General features: G+C 37.5%; 1 protein-coding gene across 3 annotated transcripts in view; it reads left to right on the top strand.

The window, feature by feature from the left end:
• Positions 1 to 19,987, top strand: part of ZMAT4 (zinc finger matrin-type 4) — a 409,363-nt gene that overhangs the window by 281,202 nt on the left and 108,174 nt on the right. For all 3 annotated transcript variants that reach the window (XM_077151827.1, XM_077151828.1, XM_077151830.1), the window contains one exon: positions 428 to 655. In XM_077151827.1, the coding sequence (XP_077007942.1) occupies positions 428 to 655 (228 nt within the window). The remainder of the gene's footprint in view (positions 1 to 427; positions 656 to 19,987) is intronic.

Raw genomic sequence — 19,987 nt, 5'->3', positions numbered from 1 at the left:
CTGCTTCTATCACTGAGGCAAATCCTTTATTAATAGGTTCTTCCATTTATAGCACACAGATATTCACCTTACTCATTCAGAATCTTTCCAAATACTATGACTGTTCAATGTTTTCTTCAAATACTGACTGCATTTGACTAGTTGGTCTTTCCTTTATCCCCAAAAGTTTGTTTCACCAAAACAACAGACCAGATTTTGGCATAAGAGCATGCAATTCTGATCTCAATAAATTAGGAATGTTCCATTTTTTTCCAACTCCACAAAGAAAGGCTGGTGAAGATAATATTCCTACTCTCGATAAGTTCTTTTGGATTCTTGCATTCTGGCATAAACCTAAGACTCTTTTCAGCCTTGACAATTGAAGAAAAGTGCATTCAGGAATGGACTAACATGCCATGTGGTTCTCTCTGGTTGTTTTCCTTCACAGCCACACCCCTGAGCCCCCTGAAGCCCCCACGTGTGGACACTGCTCCAGTGGTCGCATCTCCCTATCCAAGAAGAGATTCAGACAGATATTGTGGGCTCTGTGCAGCCTGGTTTAATAACCCTCTGATGGCCCAGCAACATTATGATGGCAAGAAACACAAAAAGAATGCGGCAAGAGTAGCTTTATTAGAACAACTGGGGACAACCCTGGATATGGGGGAACTAAGAGGTAAGAGTGATTGTTCTGATGTCTGCCACAAAACTGGGCTTTCAGAGAAGGGATTGTGTTTCGACCATGTTTTCATAAACTTAGTTGATCTTATTGCTATGACGATTAAGGAAAAAGCTATGTCTACCCAAAAGAAATGGAAGGAAAAGGAAATGAACAGAAAATTAGCTTTCGCTTAATTTTTGTAACCTGTTTTGTTTCAGAGTGTTTGATATTTCCATATTTTTATTGACTGCTTTTTTAGATCAAAGCCACCCATCCATGAGCCAAGTCTTTTTCATTCTGCTTTATCTTTAATTACCTTCTCATGAATACTTCCATAGATGAGCAGGGTGAGAGAAGATGCTAAAAGTCCCAATAGTGTTGTCTTATTTGAAACTTGTGTGCTTTTATAAATTTAGCAAAATTGAAGCAATGAATTCACTGTATTGATGGCTTAAAACAAAGTCAAGACCATTTAACATAAATATCTAGGAAGCTAAGGTAAGATAATGCTGTGTGACATCCAGCCCCATCTCCCAACCCCTGACGGGTACTTTATTATTCAATGGAGATTATGCAGCATTCAAAGTTCATGTTACGTTTCACAGATGCAGCTGAGCAACGAGTTCTGTGGATTCTTTAGAAGTCATAGGCCAATTTGTGGGACTTAATAGAGAATAGAACTTTTAATTGTCAACAACAATTTAGACTTTTTTTGATCACCTAAACATTTTTGGTCACTTGATGCTGACATTATAGAAGCAGAACAAAATTATATGCTACAATTTTCTGAGTAAATGCATCTCAGAAAAATAATGCTGCAAAGGGTGCTATTGATACTATATCTCAGATATCCTATGGGTTAGATAGATTTTTCCTGAGCTGGTCAGGGCTCAACCTTAACAGCTGTAAGCTGTAAATAGCACATTTGCAAATCTATTTGCGAATGGAACCTGGGTTTAGACTGGCTTCTGTGTGTATGGCCTATAAATCTCATTACCCTAACTTGGCTGTGAGCTTTTCAGAGGGATAATTGCAACCGGGAAATAACCCTATATAATACTAGACCACATAATGAGACAGAAAACCACGCTATGTGAACTGAGAAGAGGAAGAGGTCAACTCTGATTGTATTGATTGGGTAAGACTTTACCAAGGAAATAGGCTTGCTTCGGAACCAGAGTTGTGGATAGAGTTTTAGCAGGTGGAGAGGGATGTGAGAGGACTCTCCCTGGATAAAGCAGAATGATACATGTACAGGTAAAGAGGCAGGAAAATACAAGCAGTAGACTGGAAATAAGTAAAAGTGGGGGGAATCTTATCATACAGTATAAATCTAAGATTGGAGGGCCATTGCTTTATCTTTAGTACATGATTAGAGACTGATTTTTCCATGAGACATTATTAAAAATAATGATGAAGTGCAAACCTTAAAACCATCATTTTTATGCATGTTTCCTCCTATAGAAAACTAACACGGGGCTTAACTTTTCAATGTGATGAATAATCTCATTGCAGGAGCTTTCAAATTCTCGTTACTGTTTCTTTTCGTTGGGGGATTTCTTATGTCTCAGTCTTTGTCTTGATAAAAAATACAGGAGGAGTCTCTCCTTAGCTCAGGGCTTACCCACAACTTGCTGTTTCTGGCAGATAACAAGTTGACTCCTTGACTCTTTCATGACAGGGCACTGAAGGAGAAAAATTGGGCTTTAGCTATGTTTTGTGCCAAATATGATGAAGAACAATTATTCTTAGAGCACATTCTTCTTTCTATTTTGAATTATCAGTGCTGCATCTTTTGTGATTACCACATCTTAATGACTTGGGTGTCTGAATTCTGTAACATTTGAGCAGCTTGTCTTTTATGCTGAAGACAAAAAGGCTGCTCTTTGACTTGATAACTCTCCGTGACTATGACTCAGTAGCACATGGAATGCAATTAGCATTGAACACAATGACCTTGAAAGCAACCTTTTCATCCACCCCAGGTGACATCCTGCTCTATATTTGTTCAAGAATTAAATACTGCAAAATCATATAGTAATCCAGCACTTTTAAACACACGCAAACACACACACATACATGCACATACAACCTATTTCTGGAATGCTTCTAACTCATGATCATGATCAATCAACAAGGAAACCATGCTAGTAAGTAAACAAAGGTATATTCTTAACCTAAAAAATGGTATCAGGAAGCTGGAATAAAATGGACTGGGCAGTTAGATTGAACACAATACTGCAGTGTCACAGAAAGCTCAGCTTTTCCTTTTTATCCTCACGTAGCACTTCTTGTTTTTAAAAACACTACATTGTTTGCTTATTTATTATGGTTTTCCTTATTTTCTGTCTTTCTTCCTAGTCCCCTTATAGATTAACATCTTAAACACAGGGATCTATGTTTGTTTTATTCATTGATGTATTCAAAACATCTAGAACAGTGACTGACACATAATATATACTCGATAGCTGTTAAATGAATAAACAAACAGAGAAAGCAAAAAATAAAATCACCTCTAATCCAAGTGTTCTCTTTTACTTTTATTTTTATTGATTTGGAAGTAATGAATATGTTCAAAACTTGATTGCAATGATAAATGCACAGCTTTCTGATGATGCTGTGAATCACTGATTATACACTTTATATGATTATATTTCAATAAAAAAATCATTGAAGAAAAAAATCATCTGTACTCCTACATGCTTCATATGGCAGCCATTTTCATTTCTAGAAAAGTTCCAGATTGAATAATTTGAATAAGAAATTATTTTTCTTCCAATTTTAAAATTGCATATATTTTACATGCAGTGAAATGAAAATATATTAAGTGTTATAGTTCAATGAACTTTGACAATGCATTCACCGGTGTATCCACATCCCTATCAATATACATAACTTTTCTATCGTGAGAAAATGCCTATGCACTTTCCCAGTTAATCCCAGCCCTCTACTCCAGGGAAACACTTTCCTGATTTTTTTCACCATGGATTAATTTTGCTTGTTCTAAAACTTCATATAAATGAACATATGCTGTATGTATTTTTTGTGTCTAATTTCTTTTTCTCCATCATAATATTTAAAAAATGTATCTATTTGTTGCTTATGAAGCAAACTGATTCCTCGCTTTTTATTACTTCGTAGTGTTCTGCTACATAAAAGTCCCACAAATTGCTTACCCATTAGCCTCTTGATGACTTTTGGATGATTTTGGTGCTATTTTGAATAAAGTGTCCAAGAATGTTCTTGAACCAGGCTTTAAAATGTTTTTGGTCAGCATATTTTATTTATCTTGGTAAATACCTAGGAGTAGACTTGTTGAGACATGAGTTAGGTGTATTTTTGACTGTATAAGAAACTGCCAACATGTTTCCTAAAGTGGATGCCTTATTTTGCATTCCCAAAGGCAACATATAAGAGCTCCATATTCTTACTGACATTTGTTTTGTCAATCTTTGAAATTTTAGCCATTCAAGTGTTTTTAAGAGTATTTTTTATGACTTTAATTTGCATTTTTCTGATAACTAATGATATCAGACACTTTTGTTATGTGCTTATTGGTCATTTATATATCCTCCTTTGAGAAGTGCCTGTTCATATCTTTCAACCACTTTTAAAATCAGTTGATTATCTTTTTATTATTAAGTTATATGACATTTTCATATATTATGAATACAAATCCTTTGCCATATACATATATTGTCAGCATTTCCTCCTATTCTGTGATGGCTATTTATTTCTTAACTAGATTTTTAGCTGAGCATTTTAAATTATAGAAGTCTATAATTTTTGGATTTTATGATCACTGCTCTTCTGTGTCCTATCTAAAAATCTTTCCCTACCCCTAGCATCAAAGGCATCCATCTATGTTTATTTCTAGAAGTTTCATAGTTTTAGCTTTTATATTTAATAAGATACCTGTACCTCAAATTGATTTTTGTGTATTGTGTGAGGTAGGGTTGAAATTCATTGTTTTCATGTATCTATTCAGTTGTTACAGAAGATTTGTTGAAAATATTTTCTTTTCCTTCATTGAATTACCTTGGCATTTTATTAAAAATTGATTGATTGTGTAAGTATGAATCTATCTCTGGATGATTTATTCTGTACCATCGATCTATTTGTCTATCCTTATGACAGTACCACCCTGTATTGATTTTTGTAGCTTTAAAGAAGTCCTGAAATTAAAGTGTGCAAGTTCTCTAACTTTATTCTTTTTTTCAAGATTGTTTGGCTATCTAAATTCTTTGCTTTTCTATATAAATTTTGGAATCAGCTTGTTAATCTCTACATAGCAGGCTTGTTGGAATGGTAACGGGATTTAATTCAATTTATAGATCAATACAGGGAAATTTTAAAATTGTGAAATATAGCATACATACAAAAAAGCAATAAATTTCAAAGTACATCACAACGATTAGTTATAGAGCAGAGTTTGGTATGGGTTACAGTTTCACAATTTTAGGTTTTTCCTTCTAGTTGCTCCAAGACACTGGGGACTAAAAGAAATACCAATATAAGGATTCAGCAATCATGCTCATCTGTTAAATCCTATCTTCGCTGTTCTAATTCCATCTTCTCCTTTGGTCTTTATGCCAATTTTTAAGGGTATTTGTGCTCTGTCTATTCGAACTTTTTCGTGTTGGAAAGGGCTGTTAATAATCTGGGATAGGGAGATGGAACTAGTTTTTGTTCTGGAGAGGTTTTAAGACTTATCTGACCTAGAAACCATCTGAAGGTTGTAGGTTTCTGGAAAGTAATCATAGTGGATGGAACCTTTGTAGAATCTCAGACCCTTAGGTGTTCTTTAGGGTTGGCAGGAATGGTTTTGTTTGGGGTTTGGCAAACCATGATAAATAGCAATATCCAACTGAAACTTACATAAGAGTAGCCTTCAGAATAACTTCTTGACTCTGTTTGAACTCTTTCAACCTCTGATACAGTATTTTGTTAAAATTCTTTTCCCCCTTTTGGTCAGGAAGGCATTGTCAATCCCATGGTGACAGAGCCAGACTCACCCCTGGGAGTCATCTCCCACATTGCCGGGGGACTTTCACCCCTGGATGCCATGTCCCAAGTAGGGTGGAGGGTAATGATTTTACTTGCAGAGTTGCTCATAGACAAAGAGAGGGGCCACATCTGAGCAACAAAAGAGGTCCTCTGGAAGTAACTTTTATGAATAACAATGAGTAGTCGTAGCTTCTCTACTACACAAATAAGCTTTAAAAGAAGCTTCAATAGCAAGGGCTTGGCCTATTGACTTGAAAGTCCCTAATGTTTGAGACAGTATCAAGGGCCTCCACGGTGGTAAAGTTCAATAATTCCATATTTTTTCTCCCACCCCTCAAGGGACTTTGCCAATACTTTTTGATTATCTGCTCAACATGCTTTGGGATGTAACCGGGCTTTGCATTAAGCTATACAGAACTGGGCTCCATGTGTTTGGGTTGTTTCAATGAGCTATCCAGACAGGTTGAGTTAGATTTTGTGCTACAGAAAATCTAGGTTTCGAACAAAATAAATCTCTCTTCCTTTAGTCTCATGGAGTAGATGAAATTCTAAAACAGACAATGTCCTCTTTACCTGTGTATTCTGATTTACCTTGGTCCTGATTCAGCTGGGTTTGTTCTTATCTCTAATTGAAGACTGATCTCTTTCTCCATTTCTTCAGCAGTTGTTGTATGTGACAGTGCTGACTTTCAGACCTACAGAACTCCAACTCTGAGTTGTAGGTGTCACCCAGGTATCCAAAATTCCAGGGAAATATCAAGTTGTATATATATATATATATATATATATATATATATATATATATAACACAGCATCTCACAATCTCGAAATAACAATTACAGCTCCAGACTAAATGTAACTGCCCTAAGAGCTTACAATCTAAGCCCAATTTCCTTATAAGTCTTTTCTAAATGAGACCATGCAATATTTACTCTTTTATTTCTGGCTTATTCTGCATCATTTAACGTTCCAGAGATTCATTCACCTAGTTGCCTGCCTCACTACTTCATTCCTTTCCATAGCAGCACAATATTCGATCCTATGTATACACCACAATTCACCATTCTGCTTCTCTGTCAGTGCATTCTTCAGTTACCTCCATCCTTGGGCATCGTGTACAATGTCCAAAGTCAACAGTCCATGTCTCACATTACCCTCAATTATATAATCATCAGCACTTTTAATTTTAGACAATTCTTGTTGCTGCCAAGAGAAAAATAACTGATAAATGCGCTGTGACCAAGTAGAAAACTCAAATCTCCCCTTAATTCTTGTCCTTCTCCCCAGTTATTTACCTCTCATATTGCTGTGGTACTGTTGATGTCTTCCTGTTAAACATAGTCCATAGCATGCAATAGTAGTTTTCCCCCTTACCCTGATATTATTTACTCTTTGTACAAGATTCATACCTTTGAAGTAGTTCATGCACGAACCTATATATATTTATAATGTTAATCGGTGGGATACATGACTCTATACAACCCCTTTCAATCATGTTCACCTTCAATACGGCAATAAAACTTATAGACCCAGTAATGAACTGCTTTCACTTCTATCTATTCCCTTATATTTAAGTTCAACCTCATTAGCTAACCTTTCACCCATCTTTAGCTTCCGTGTATTTCTAAGTCCCCTATGTTCTGTGTTATAAGCCTCTGAGTTTACCTTTACCAAGGTCTTAAAAGAGAAATCATACAGCACCTATCCTTTTGTGTCTGGCTTATCTCACTCAGCATTGTATCCTCAAGGTTCATGCATGTTGTCATATGTTTCAGGACCTCATTTTGTCTTATTGCTGCGTAATATTCTATCATATGTATATACCACATTTTATTGATCCACTAGACTGTTGATGGACACTTGGGCTGGTTTACATCTTTTGGCAATTATGAATAATGCTGCTATGAACATCAGTGTGCAGTTATCTGTTTGTGTCGCTGCTTTCAGCTCTTCTGTGTATATACCAAGTAGTGGTATTGCCAGGTCATAAGGCAACTTGATATTTAGTTTCCTAAAGAACTGCCAAACTGTCTTCCACAGTGGATGTGCCATTATACATTCCCACCAGCAGCGCATACGTGTCCCAATTGCTCCATATCTTCTCCAACATTTGTAGTTACCTGTTTGTTTAATTTAGCAGCCATTCTTATAGGTGTGTGGTGGTATCTCATTGTAGTCTTGATCTGCATTTCCTCATATAAATGAGCATCTCTTTGTGTGCTTTAAACCATCTATATTTGCTTTTTGGAAAAACATCTATTAATATCTTTAGCCCATTTTATAATTTGATTGTTTGTTCTTTTTTTGTCTTTTGTTTTTGAGTTGTATGATTTCTTTATTGTACAGAATATCAAACCTTTATCTGATATGTGATTTCCAAATATTTTCTTCCATTGAGTTGGCTGCCTCTTCATTTTTTTGACCAAGTCTTTTGATGCGCAAAAGCCTTTGATTTTGAGGAGTTCCCGTTTATCCATTTTTTCTTCCCTTGCTTGTGCTTTAGGTGTAAAATTTAGTTAACTACCTCCTATTACTAGGTCTTGAAGATGTTTTGCTATATTTTCTTCCAGGAGTTTTATGGTATTGGCTCTTATATTTAGGTCTTTGATTCACTTTGAGTTAATTTTTATATAAGATGTAAGATGAGGGTCCTCTTTCATTCTTTTGACGATTGATATCCAGTTCTCCCATGCCCATTTATTGAATAGGCTAGTCTATTCCAGTTCAGTGGTTTTGGGGGCCTTGTTGAAGATCAGTTGACCATAGATTTGGTGATCTGTTTCTACACTTTCGATTTGATTCCACTGTTCAATGCTATCTTTGTGCTAGTACCGTACTATTCTGTGGCTTTATAATAATCTTGAAAATCAGGAAGTATTAATCCTCCCATGTTGTTCTTCTTTTTTAGGTTATTTTTCACTATTTGTGGTCTCTTTCCCTTCCAAATGAATTTGATAGCTAGTTTTTCCAAATCTTCAAAGAAGGTTGTTGGAATTCTGATTGGTATTGCTTTGAATCTGTAGATTGACTTGGGTAGAATTGACATCTAAACTACATTTACTCTTCCTATTGATGAACCGGGAATGTCTTTCCACCTATTTATATCTTCTTTTATTTCTTTTAGCAATATTATGTAGTGTTCTGTGTACAGGTCCTTTACTGCCCTGGTTAAGTTTATTCCTAGATACTTGATTCTTTTAGTTGTTATTTTGAATGGAATTTTTTTTTCCTTAATTGTCTCCTCAGTTAGGTCATTAGTTGTGTATGGAAATGTTACTGATTTTTGCACATTAATCTTATATCCCACCACTTTGCTGGATTTGTTTATTAGCTCAAGAAGCTTCACTTAGATTTTTCAAGATTTTCCAAGTATAATATCATGTCATCTGCAAATAATGAAGGTTTTACTTCTTCCTTTCCAACGTGGATGTCTTTTATTTATTTTTTCCTGCCTGATTGTTCTAGCTAGAACTTCTAGTACAGTATTGCACAATAGCAGTGACAGAGGGCATCCTTGTTTTGTTCCCAATTTTAGAGGAAAGGCTTTTAGTCTCTCACCATTGAGTACAATGCTGGCCATGGGTTTTTCATATATGCTCTTTGATCATATGAGGAAGTTTCCTTTGATTCCTACCTTTTGAAATGTTTTTATAGAAAATGATAGTGAATTTTGATGACACTTTTTCAGTATCAGTTGAGATGATCATGTGATTTTTTCCCTTTCAACTTGCTAATGTGCTGTATTACATTGATTGATTTTCTCGCATTGAACAACCCTTGTATTCCTAGTATAAACCCCACTTGGTCGTGGTGTATAATTCTTTTAATGTGTCCTTGGATTCAGCTTGCTAGTATTTTGTTGAGAATTGTTGCATCTATGGTCATTAGGGAGCTTGGCCTCTAGTTTCCTTTTTTTCTAGCATCTTTATCCGGTTTTGGTATTAGAGTGATGTTAGCTTCATGAATGAGGTAGTGTTCTTTCTCCCTCAATTTTTTGGAAGAGTTTGAGCAGGATTGGTGTTAGTTCTTTTTGGAATGTTTGATAAAATTCCCCTGTGAAGCCATGAGGCCCTGGGTGTTTCTCTGTAGGAAGATTTTTGATGGCTGAATCTCTTTACTCGTGACTGATTTGTTGAGATTTTCTCTTTCTGCTCAAGTCCATGTAGTTTGTTCATGTGTTTCTAGGAATTTGTCCATTTTGTTGCTTCCTACAGGACTGGAGCTTGAAGGATATTAAGGAATGACAAGAAAGACAGATGGGATCAGGGGGTCTGAAGATCAGCGATAACAGACAACAGACAACTTTATTCTTAACCAGATCCTGCTTATATACTGCAGAATGACAAAAGGCATGCATGCATTTCCTAAGGGAACAGAGTAGTTATCTTTCAGTGCTCTTCCTTCATACTTAAGATAGCCATTTGAGGTAAACAAACATTTTCTTTCTCCCAGACTGTCTTACATAAATCAAATAACATAAAGCAGATTACAATCTCCACAGTTTACTGCCGACACCACCCTAATGCCATCTGCTCCCAACTAGTTCCGCAGGTCTTATTTTAATCCTATCTCCTACACATTTCATGTAAGTTGTCTAGTTTATTGTGTACAGTTGTTCATAGTATCCTCTTATGACTTTTTTCTTTCTTCAGGTCTGTGGTAATGATCCCTTTCTCATTTCCGATTTTATTTGTATTCTTTCTCTTTTTTTTCTTTGCCTGCCTAGCTAGGGGTCCATTGATTTTATTAATTTTCTTAAAGAACCAACTTTTGGTTTTTTTGACTCTTTCTATTGTTCTTTTGTTCTCCAATTCATTTAATCCTGCTTTAATCTTTGTTATTTTTCTTCTTCTCTTTGCTTTGGGGTTAGTTTGCTGTTCTTTTTCTTGTTCCTCCAGGTAAGCAGTTATATCCTCAATCTTTGCTCTTTCTTCTTTTTCAATATAGGCATTTAGGGCAATAAATTTCACTGCCTTGGCTGCATGCCGTAGTTCTGATCTGTTGTATTCACATTTTCATTCCTCTCAGGATAGTTGCTGATTTCTCTACCAATTTCTTCTTTGACAAGTTGGTTATTTAAGAGTGCATTATTTAATCTCCATATATTTGTGAAAGTTCTGGTTCTTTGGTGGTTATTGATTTCCAGCTTCGTTCCATTGTGATCAGAGAAAGGGCTTTGAATAATTTCAATCTTGTAAAAATTATGAAGTCCTGTTTTGTGCCACGCCATATGATCTATCCTGGAGAACATTCCATGAGCACTAGAGAAGAACATATATCCTAGTGTTCTGGGCTGTGACAATCTATATATGTCTGTCAGGTCTGATTCATTTATCAAATTATTTAAGTTCTCTATTTTCTTGTTGATCCTCTGTCTGGATGTTCTGTCTATAGAGAACAGTGGTGTATTGAAGTCTCCTGCTATTATTGTTGAAATGTCTATTGCTCCCTTCAGTTTTGCCAATGTCTGTGCCATGTACCTTGGAGCTCCTTGATTGGGAGAATAAACATTTATGATTATTATTTCTTCTTTTTGAATTGTCCCTTTTAGTAAAATGCAGTGTCCTTCTTTGTCTTTAATGACTTCTTTACATTTAAAATCTATTTTTTCTGATATAGAAGTATAGGTACTTCTGCTTTCTTTTGGTTACAGCTTGTATGGGACACCTTTTTCCATCTTTCCACTTTCAATCTATTTGTATCTTTGGGTCTAAGATGAGTCTCTTGTGAGCTGTGTATAGAAGGATCATATTTCTTCTTCCATTCTGTCAATTTCTATCTTTCAATTCATGAGTTTAGTCTATTAACATTCAAATTTAATACTGTAAGGGCATTTCTTGAAACTACCATCTTATCCTTTGGCTTTTAGTTGCCAGAACTCTATATATTCTTTTCTTTATTTCTCTTTTTATCTTATAAGTCACCCTTACTAGTACTCTTCAATTCTGTGCCCTCCTCCAGGCCTCCCTCTCCTTTTTTTTTTTTTCCTTCAGCTGAAAGAACTTCCTTTAGTATTTCTTGTTGGGCTGGTCTCTTGTCGATAAATTCTCTCAGCCTTTGTCTGTCTGTGAAAATTTTAATTTCTCCCTCACTTTTGAAGGACAATTTGGCTGGATACAGAATTCTTGGCTGGAAGTCTTTCTCTTTCAGGGTCTTAAATATATCATATCACTGCCTTTTTGCCTCTATGGTACCTAAGTAGTCCAAACTCAGTCTTATGTGGTTACCCTTGTATGTAGTGAGTTACTTTTTTCTTGCTGCTTTCAGAATTTTCTGCTCCTCTTCTACATTTGACATATTGATTAGTATGTGTCTTGGAGTTGGCCTATTTGGATTTATTCTATTTGGGTTCATCAGGCTTCTTTGATTTGCACATTTATGTATTTTATAAAGTTTGGGAAGTTTTCCCCCATTATCTCCTCAACTAATTTCCTAGCCCTTTACACTTCTCTTCTCCTCTGGGATGCTAATGATTCTTATGTTTGCGTGCTTCGTCTTGTCCATCATTTCCCTGAGATCCAATTCAAATTTTTCCATCTTTTTTTTTTGTCATTTATTCTTTTGCACATTTGATACCAATTGTCCTGTCCTCTAGTTTGCATATTCTTTCTTTGCCTCTTCACATCTGTTGTGTGTCTGTAGTATATTTTTGATTTGGTCTACAGCATCTTTAATCTCTGTGATCTCTGCTATTTTTCTGCTTATTCTTTCAAATTCTTCTTTATGCTCTTCTAGTGTCTTCTTAATCTCCTGTACATCATCAGCCAACCTATTGAATTTATTTACTGGAGTTGTATGAACATCTTTGATTAGTTGTTCCAAAGTCTATATCTCCTCCAGTGTTTTAATTTGGTCATTATGCTGAGCTATATCTGTTTGCATCTTCACATACTTTGTGATTTTCTGTTGACTTTGAAGCATTTAATTATCTTGATAGGGTTACTGTGGAAGTTATTTCCCTCAGTCATCTAAGGTTTTGTATTTGGGGGACAGGTGTGGGACAGGGTGCAGTGGCATGGTGGCGGGGTGCAGCACAGGGCTAGCTGTGGGGCAGGAATGCTATGCTGGCACCCGGGAATATAGGCTGTAGCACATGGAGTTGTAGGGTGGTGGTGTGGGAGCCGTGGGGGTGGGGTGCAGTGTGAGCAGGACTCCAAGTGCAGGGGCAGGGTGCAGCAGAAGGTAGATGGATCTGTGTGGTGAGTGGGGCACGGGAGGTGGGTTGCACCTGTGGGGTGCTGTGCTTGTGGGATTTGGGGCACAGGGTTCTGGGTGCAGGGTGGGTCCGTATGTGCATGGAGCATGGGGGGGTGGGGGTGGGGGTTGGGGGAGCACAGGCATGTGTGTACACAGGAGGGCAGAGCACAGATGCATGCATATGCAGGTATAGGGGCCAGGGCACGGGTGCACCCTTGTGCAGGTCACAGGGGAGAGGGTTGTGGTGCCTGTGGGTATGTGGGTGTGGCACATTCAAGGAGCATGGCTTGGCTTACTTCCTCATCCCTACCTCCCTGCCTGTGCATACCTGAGGGCTCTGGGCCTCCATTTGGAAAGGGTGCGTTAAGCTGTTTGTGCTAGCTGGATGATCTCCAGTTCTCTGTGTCTTAATTCCTAAGCTTTTCATCCAGGACCTCCCTATGTGATGTAGGAGAGCCTCTCAGGTCCTTTGTACCCTGGAACCACCGTCCTGGTTATTTTTCTGTCACTGCACTAGATGTTTCTTGGAGCAGGGGTGAACTCAGCCTATCATATTCTGCCATCTTCCTGGAAGTCCAATATAGGAAGATTTTACATCTTTACGATATTGAGACTTCCAATTCATGAAAATCCTCTATTTCTCTATGTTTAAGTTCTAATCAGCAAAGTTTTGTAGTTTTCAGTAGAAGGGGGTTGCACATTTTTTGTTAAATTTATCCCTAAATGTTCTATATTCTTATTGTTGTTATAAATTACACTTTGTTTGAAATTTCATTTTCCATGTGTTTTTACTATCTGGAGAAAATTCAGTTAATTTCTGTATCTTGACCTTGATTCCTGCACCTATACCTGACTTTCTACCTATAGATTTGCATATAATCTAACAGCACAAATATTTGGATTATCTATTGCTTTCTTTCTTCTCTCTCTCTCTCTCTCTCAGTATTCACACTATTTAGTCTTTGGAAACCCTATAGACTTTTGTTAGCATCTTTGCCCTCCTTTGTTTCAAATGGCAAATCAACCTGAAGAGAAAAATGAGGGAATTATTCTTCTAGGTGAGCAAACCATTATAAATGAGATTGGCCTAAATAGTTGTTAATATACATAATCTGGTTACTGACTCAACCTTATTTTATTTGTCCCAGAAAACAGATGATACCTATCTCTATACCCAAGTTTTAATTTAATGAGAAAAACCTCTCATCTCTTTCTGAATGTGAAATCTATTATAGAAGACAAATGAAGCTATTGAATTATAGAATTATAAAATTCAGTGATCAGAAAGTATGCTAGAGTTTTTTTATACAGTTTAAATTCCTCTTGCCAGCAAAAAACAGATATAAAACAATTTCTTATGTAGAAACAGTGACAGTGTAAAGTGTGGAATTAGAGCGAGGTGGAGATAGAATATTCATTTCTCAGCACTTTATTATTTATTCTTTTATAAGTTTTAGGATAGAAAAATGCACAGTTATTTCATTGTTTTAAGAGAAACTGTAATATTCTCTTGTAATTCTCCTCTGAAAGCACAGAGAAAAAGGACCTATTTGAAAACTGAATAATGTTTCAGAGAACCGCAGTCTAACAGTGCTAGAAACACTGTTCATCAGTGAATTAATGATTCATCATTGTTTTACATCAGTGTTCATCATTGTTTTACAGAGCAGGAATCTGAGGCCCAGGAAGAAGTGACTGTTCCCTTCTAAGTTAAAGCTAGAATATGTGTGTTCTGATTGTGGCCATCAAGTTTCAGTGATTGAATAACTAGAATAGTAACTGAATAATTAACTTTGTTTTAATACGGTTGAGTTTGGAGACATTATATCTTTGAAAATGTATAAAAGTTGCATTGAACTCAAATTTAGAAAGGGCATAATCAATGTTCAGTTTTTTTGGGAATGCATTATTTGCAAAGTATAGCATTGTTATAGGAATTTCCCCCATATTTGTGGTTCCATTTCCTCTGGGTTCAAAGGGACTGTCAGGGAGTACCTTTCTCTCAGCTGTTCTCTGAGTAGGTTCCCTGCAGTGTCTCCATGCATGGGGAACTTGGGGAACTGAAATATGGGGACCATCACTGTACTTATATGATGAAGCTTCTAGTCTGGAGATGTGGGCAAAGGCCAAAGCAAGATTAAGTGGCACAAAATATGAGGCAGCTAACCTACTATCACCTGAAAGCTAATAGCAGAAATAAATCAAAAAATAAAAATCTCTCACTCCAGTGTTATGCTTATTTTGAGCCATGTTTGCTCTTTCTGACTCACATGCTGCTTTAATAATTTGAAGTCTCCTAGATAAGCTTCTTGTATCCCCTTGAAATTAATCCCAATTCCTGCTTATACAGACAGCAGCTGCATTACAGAGAGGGTTGTAGGTACTATCGGCCTCTTCAGAGGTATGTTTTCCCTTCACAGAACTTTGCCTCTCAAATCCAGTCCCCCATGAATAGTGAATATGGGTCAAGATTTGGCATTGAGCTTCAGGAGAAGGGGCAAAGTAGTCCTTCAAGACAGGGGCCATACATCCTAGTTTGTCCCAAACAGTCCAGACTTTTCCTGATATATGTCAGCTGATGCCTGTTTACTATTTTTAGCACCCCCTTTACTCTTAAAAGTGATCTAATTTGGTCAAACACAAGGTCCCCATAGCCTTCATCCTACTTACTGCTAAATGGAAGGTAAATTCTCATATTTTAAAATAGTAACATAATAGGATGCTTGGTCATCCCCTATCTTGCAGCTAAACAGAAATATATCAATTGCTGAAGCGACATTAGATTTCAAATTCAGAATATCTCGCACGTGTTCCTAGAGACAAGAACAGGTTTTTATTCCTTTGTAACTGTGGCACGGGAAAGGACAGAGGAAGTGGCAACAGGCCTCAAGTCATAGGAGGACCCTGATACTGCCCCCTTCTCCAGGTCTTCCAAGTGGCATGGTGGGGTGCAGGTTGTTTCCAGAAATAATTGTGAGTTATAAGTGAGTCACAAAAGTGAATTGAAACATGGAGCTGGCAGGATAGGGAAAAAGCACAGTAAAAGATCCTGGGTGGAAACTCCAATGGGTGCCCAAGATGGAGAATGTAACAAATTTCATCAAGATTGTCAATGCCAGTGAGCTCTGCAGTGGCTGAACTGGACTCATGATGTGCGCTGGAACCTGGATGCTAAGGTGCTGGTCAGGGACTCCAGACAGAGGAAGCCTGTCTTGGGCAGCTCTTGTTTGAGCCAAGGGAGCTGCATTGAGTCTAGAAGAGGGGGATGAAGAGAACTTCAGAGGTAGGTATAGGAGGTGTGTGCACAGGGGAATAATCTCTTGAATCGAGAGGTAAACCAGTAAACTACTGGACTAGACTGAGTCTTCTAATAGGACTAGGTTAAGTTTTTTCTGCCATTAGTAGAAATGGGGGCTACTGTAGGAAATAAAGTCAAGCTATACAAATAGTACATTTATACCCAATTTTGTGACCTTGTTGGAACCAGGTATTAACAATATCTGACTGGATACAAATATCAGATATCTAGATTTTAAATTCAAGTTCAGTTTATAGAGATTGAGAAACATTCTGGAATCACACATCGTTTTTTAGTTGTTATTATTTTTTCACCCCTAGTGATTCTACTTGGGTTGCTCCTTAAGGTTACTTGCGTTGTGATCGCCTATATTTTGGGTGAAGAAAGGGTCTATGAAAACTTAATACAAGTTAAAAGGCATCTAATGTCCTGTTGGGTCATGGAGTGCCTTTTAGTTGTTACTTTTGTATTACCATTTCCTATTCCCCCTTCAAAGAAACACTCATAAAGTTAATAAAATGAAGCTGGAAGATTATTCAAAGTAGTTAGAAGATGAAACTCTAGATACAGAGAGGACACGAGCACACATCTGGATACAAGTACCTCAGAGTAAAAGACAAGGTCTTTTAAAAATAATGAGACAGTGGGACATAGCCCCAGTAGCCAATCAGAGATTCCATGAAGGAAATTCTTAAAAGATGTAAATATTCTGCAAGGGCAGGGGCTACATGGTCTCACATCTTGTGCTAAGGTCTCTGCCTCTAGGTAAAAAAAGAACAGTTTTCAAAGGCAACCATTGCAATAATAGTACTTCTCTGTTGCTGGGTAACAAGTTTTCTCAAAATTTTGTGGCTTTGTTTGTTCTCTCTCACAGTTTTCATGAGGGAATCTGGGAGTGGCTTGGCAGGGTGATTCTGGTTCAGGATCTATTAAAACATTGTAGTAAGGATATCACTGGGGCTGCCATCATCTGAAGGTTTGAACAGAGCGGAAGGATCTACTTGTAAAGGTGGCTGAGAAAGGTTAAAAAAAAAATTAGGGTGGGGAGAGATTGAGGTGACATTTTGTGGGTCCTTCTAGTCCAGTATAAGAAGTCCCAATTTTATTCTAAGTACATAGAGGTGCTCACATCTCATCTTACTTGCAAATTCAGTGCTCTGTATTTACTCTACTCAGTTCATTTCCATCCCAGGTCACCTACTCTTCTCTCTGCCCAGGAGAGGGACCTGCTCCAGTCCTTCCTGTGGATGCATCATTTTCCAATATCCTTTGTTCAAGGGTAGTACAAATTTCTGGTAAGAAGTCTGACATTCATTCATAGTTGGCAGGGCTAAAGCAAAAACCTGGAGTTCCCGTCATACTGAAGGGAGAGACTAACTGACCAAGGTCTCTCAAAAAATGTTGACAGTGTATGAATGGGTGGGAGAACGGAAATTCCTTGATCATCATTGAGTTGAACAGGAAAACTAGCTCAGGAAGAGCATGTTGGCCCCTGCACAACACTAGGGGTGTTAGAAGGGAATCCATTAGGTGGGTCTATGCATATAGTGAACAGTTTATTCATAGAAAAAAAATGGACCTAGCAAATATCTCATTGAAGTCTTCATTTCAGAACAGAGGATTCTGGTCGCTGACTAAGCTCTAACTGGACAAGTATAAAGGCTGGACTGCTAAGGTATGGAGATGCAAAGGCAGCTGTGGAAGTCAAGAAGTGGGACTCTCAGACTTTGAGAGTCAGAGTACTTGAGCCTTGAAAGGCAACTAGAAGGCATCCAAGCTAAGCAGCTGTGAGGGCTGGGAGTTGCAGGCAGGTGATGGGGCTTATGCAAAGACATGGAAACAAAGGGAAGAGTGTGGCCCCTATGATGAGCTACATGGTATGGCTGAAGCTGAAGTCAAGGTTGGAAATGGTGGGAGCTAAATATCTTCCTAAACAGTTTCAACTTAACCCGGAAGACCATGGTAAGTAATTAAAACTTTTTCAGCAGTAAAATGTTGATATTTGTATTTTTGAATAGGTCTCTACAGATAGCAGCATGGAGGCTGGTTTAGAAAGGAGCTAGACTTGGAGGCAGGAGATTTGGTGGGAGGCTATTAATTTGATTCAGTGACAAATCTTGCCAACATAAGCTAAAGAAAGCAGTAGCAGTGGGGATATAAAGGGAATGAATGAGAACGATTTTGAATGTAAATGCAACAAGATTTGATAGACTTCCATGCACAGACGGAGCCTGTCCATGATTTATTCTTAACTTCCCATGCCACATCACCACACCTTTCAGATCTTTATTTTCAAGTGTGGATTCCAGTGCGGGGCCTTTGAAATTTTCAGTCCTGCTACATTTACTCCAGTCTTAGTCTTGTTTTAAGTTTCTTGAGGGCAGGATCCCTATCTTATTCTTCTTTGTATCACCACTGAATCCTAACAATATGGATGTTTTGGAATGGATGCTCGTTGAATATGATTGGTTTCAGTCCTTTTAACTAACTAGAAGATCACATTCGAGATTCTCCAATTTCTATGGTGTGGTCAGAATTATGGGTCTCAAATAAATGACAAAACATTTCCCAGTGCTGAGTACCTGATAGAAAAGACTGCTGTGTCAATTAATATGTGCTTTTACTTCAAATAATAACTTAAGACAAAAGCATTAGCTTCTTCCTTATGCTAAATATTTTAATCTCTGAAAGCTGTATGTATTTTATCTAGTTAAGAATCAGCAGAAAATAGGACCTTTAAACAGATATGATAATTATAGAACACAATTCTAAATTGAATGGTAGGGGAAGAGGTGCCAGAAGAAAATACTCAGCTTGGATTACACCTGGTTATTTTTGCATTATTATTTTTAATGTGTTTTGACACCTCAGCTGTTGCCTGTAGACTCACTCTGATCTTCAGAGCCCACATTTTGGGTTAGATAATTAAACTGCTTAAATGGCTCATGTTCTTGTCATATTACTGGGATAAGGCTGGGGGGTGGAAGCAGTGTGATAAAGAAGAGATTATTTTCATTCACTCATTCATTCATTCACTCATTCATTCACACTTACTAAATACCTCTCATGTGCTTGGTCTTGTGCTTGAGGCTATACGAAATGTTGAAATGTTTCTGAATCATCCTCTAATCCCAGTGGGTTCAAATCTGGGGAGAGGGAGGTGGGGAAGATGAAGCCTTTATGGAAATAAATATAACATAAAATAGTAAATAATAATAATAATAATAACAATACAAATAGGAGCTAAAGAATCATCCTAACACAATGCTTTGGGAATTTAGAATAGAGAAAAAAATTACTCCCAACATAGAGTTAACCTCAGTGCATGTAGAAATTGGTGACAGTGCACTTCAGAGCTCTGCTATCAGAGCAGAGCTATCGGCATGACTAAAAGTACAGGCAATGAGGAAAACATTTAGCAATCAAGTCAGGTGGGAGTCTAGGTTAAGTGTATAGTGCAATAAGACTAGGAAGACAGTTTAGGATGATATCATAAATAGCCTTGACTGTCAGGCAGAGCTGAACTTTACATGTTCGCCCTGATTCTTATTTATTTATTTATTTTTGAGTAGGAAGAGGACCGATCTCGTCTGTGCTGTAGGAGGATTATTCGACCGTGGAGCGTGAGATAGGTTGGAGGGGAAATTCAGAAGGTCAGGAAACCCCATAGAATGGATGCAAAGCATTAGGTGAGGGCCTATCGTAGCTTGAGTAGAATAGAAGGAAGGGAGAAGTGAAAGAAGTGAAAGATGCATTGCTCTTTGTTCCATTCTGCATGCTCTCTCCTTTCAGCGAAATGAGAAAGAGCCAGAAATGTAGAGTTCTCAAAGACACCTTGGCAAGGC

The sequence above is a fragment of the Tamandua tetradactyla genome, chromosome 3, assembly GCF_023851605.1.
Source record: "Tamandua tetradactyla isolate mTamTet1 chromosome 3, mTamTet1.pri, whole genome shotgun sequence".
Taxonomy (NCBI): domain Eukaryota; kingdom Metazoa; phylum Chordata; class Mammalia; order Pilosa; family Myrmecophagidae; genus Tamandua; species Tamandua tetradactyla.
This window is presented reverse-complemented; position numbering and strand designations above follow the sequence as displayed.